The sequence below is a fragment of the Lolium perenne genome, chromosome 3 (assembly GCF_019359855.2).
Source record: "Lolium perenne isolate Kyuss_39 chromosome 3, Kyuss_2.0, whole genome shotgun sequence".
Lineage (NCBI taxonomy): Eukaryota > Viridiplantae > Streptophyta > Magnoliopsida > Poales > Poaceae > Lolium > Lolium perenne.
Genome location: NC_067246.2, coordinates 58164384 through 58167286, shown reverse-complemented (window position 1 = coordinate 58167286; position 2903 = coordinate 58164384). Strand labels below are relative to the sequence as shown.

General features: G+C 48.9%; 1 protein-coding gene across 1 annotated transcript; it reads left to right on the top strand.

Annotated features, from left to right (window-relative positions):
* The first annotated feature begins 1209 nt into the window (after positions 1-1209).
* Positions 1210-1968, top strand: LOC127341156 (uncharacterized). Its single transcript, XM_051366927.2, has one exon. It carries the CDS (start codon positions 1270-1272, stop codon positions 1825-1827), a length of 558 nt encoding a protein of 185 aa, XP_051222887.1. The 5' UTR covers positions 1210-1269; the 3' UTR covers positions 1828-1968.
* Positions 1969-2903: the final 935 nt, after the last annotated feature.

Below are 2903 nucleotides of genomic sequence, written 5' to 3'. Positions count from 1 at the left end.
CCTAGTAGTCCGGTGCCGACCATGCCACATCGACTGCCTCTTCCTCCTGTGAAATCTCGAGTCCTGCTTCGGTGCTCCCCCTCTTGAAACTTCTCAAGGGCATTTTGGTCTAAGGTACTTATTTAGTGTGGTAGAATCCATCCGATCTGGCGCCCCTAATTACGCCATGGAAAACTGAAACTGCGCCTGCAACCGTTCAGATCGATCATACGCCCACCTTCATCAACAGTCCACTAATTCTTCCCTAACCTGCAGCTGGATGCCGCCGGCCAAGCTGCTCGCCGCCGTGAATGGTCCGGCCTCCAAGCTGCTCGCCGTCATGAATGATCCGGCCGCAAACCTTAACTGTTTTCTTAACCTGCTGCTAGATATACCTGCTAGATATACCGGTCTTGCGGCCGGCCGCACGCACGTGTACACGTTGCCGGCCGATCAGCTCCAGTACGTGTATCTAGACTTCATGGCATCAACCAAGCTGGCCGCCGGGCGTGCTGATCAGTTCATATCGTCGGCTGTGCTCTCTCCGCCGATAGCCACATGCACGCGTACGTGGACATCACGTCGCCGGCCGACCTGCTCGCCGTAGGCACTCGTACATGAATTTCAGAGACGTGGCTGACAAGGACGTCATACGGATAAAATAGTACAAGTGCCCGTATATTTATGAATTTGGGCAATACGGGTTTTAGTGCTTAACACTAAATTAACACTACGCAAAAAAAACATAAATTAACTAATGACAATTATACCCTTAATTATGAAGGGGTATAGAGTAATCTAGACCCTTGATGTGTTTAGGGGGGAGCACTGAAGCAGAAGCGTGAAATCTCTCCAATGAAATGGTCACCAATAGGACCGAAGCCGTACTGGACACGCTTGGAGCTATACTAGGATCGGAGCCTAGATCGACTTGGACATTGTTTTGGAGAGAGGCCAGATGTGGGTGAAGTCGCTCCAAGGGATCAGATTTATCAGGCAATACTAGAAAGAACATTATGAAACCACATATTGATGGACAGGTGTAAGGGATTGGGTTCTGCCGACATGCCGTTAGCCATATTCCAAGCTGCTGAATGTACAAGTGGCCGACATCTCTCGTAGGGAAAGAATCCAACAAAAATCGTACACACCATGAAGGCGATGCATTGTCTCATCTCACTCTCTCAGGTCTCAGCAATGGCGCGGACGCTCTATTTAAACAAGGAACACGGGTCTCCACAATAAGCAAACGAAGAAGAGAGAACACAAGCTCCATCATCGACCTGTGAAATGTCTAGCTGGTTGCAGGAGAAGTCGGGGGAGGTGCAGGCTAAGGCCGGCGAGGCCACGAAGATAGCCTCCGAGACGGGGCAGTCCGTCCAGGACCGCACCGTCGAGGCGAAGGACCAGGCCGGCAGCTTCCTCGGCGAGAAGACTCAGGCCGTCACCACGGCGGCCTCGGAGACTGCCGAGGCAGCAAAGAAGATGGGGGACGAAGCCGTGGGGAAGGCGTCCGAGGCGGCGCAGGCCGGCACGGACCGTGCCGTCGACAGCAAGGACCAGACCGGCGGCTTCCTCGGCGAGAAGACCGACGCCGCCAAGAAGGCGGCTGCGGAGTCCGCCGACGCCGCCAAGGAGAAGGCCAACGCGGCCTCGCAGTACGTCCAGGACAGGGCCTCCGACGCGGCAGAGTACACCAAGGCCGAGTCCCCGGTCGCCCCCAAGGAGAACGTCTTTCAGCAGGCCGGCGGGAATGTGATGGGCGCCGCCGTGGGCGCCAAGGACGCCGTCCTCAGCACGCTCGGTATGGGAGGAGATGCTGCCGCCGAGAAGACCACCAAGGACTAGCTCTCTCGCCCTCTTTTCCTTTCGTTATTCCCTCCGTATATGGTTCCATTCTCCCTTCCAAGACTGATTTCTACCCGCGCATTTGGTTTTAACTTCGATGTACGCGACCAAAGCATAAATATACTTCCACCTATCTGAATCGATCATGACCTTTTTTTTCTTATTATGAATCGTGAGCCTGTTTCGTCGTGAATGAAACTCGATGTATACACACATTACTGCAAGGAAATAGTTTATCGTCGGCGTGCCAAAAAACAGGCTTAATGGCACGCTATCTTATATCGCCGCTAGTAAATGTTATCGATGGGCCTGTCATAACGTCACCGGTAACATAAATGATTTTCTGAATGATCGTGAGTGTGTTTTTTTTTTGGCAGAATTGTAAGTCTGTTTTTCTGGCGGAGGAATCGAATTTCATTACCAACAAGATAACAAAACAAAGACCAAATGGCCTACAACATTCTAGATACAAAGAAATGAAAGAGCCAACGTTTATCTCCACGTGCAGTTAAAATAAGATAAAATGAACAGTTAACACCAATTCAGATACCTCGCCAGAACTCAAGAGTTCAGATCCATGTCCATTTACGGGATCGGATTAAAAACAACGGCTAAAATTCAGAAGTACCAACGTAAGAAAATAACCAAATAAAGAACACATTAAATACAAAAATAGGAGCAGAATTAATGAAAATCAAATCATCAAGATCCAAATGCATATATCCATGAGCCCATCACAATCAGGAACACAAGAGATCCATCCATCTTGGACCATGCTAACATTCTACCATGTAAACATCATTGTAGATAAATTTGACTCTTCCAAATTAGCTTTAGAACAATGAACAATACCATTTTGTAACACTCTTAGTGAACTGACAGTCTTCATGTACATCACCACATCACCATCTTCATGTACATGATCACAATATCACATCACCAAACTCAGTGTTCTCTTCATAATGCTGCTGATCCAAGGTGAGCCTCACTTTCCAAATTTCATGGAAATACAAGTTAGCATTAGGGAACTTTGTTCCCAATACCACATTTGTGGCTTCATAGAATACGGTCAGCAA

Bases quoted from the DNA above. Each gene is read 5' to 3' on its own strand.
- LOC127341156 (XM_051366927.2), top strand. From the start codon at position 1,270: ATGTCTAGCTGGTTGCAGGAGAAGTCGGGGGAGGTGCAGGCTAAGGCC.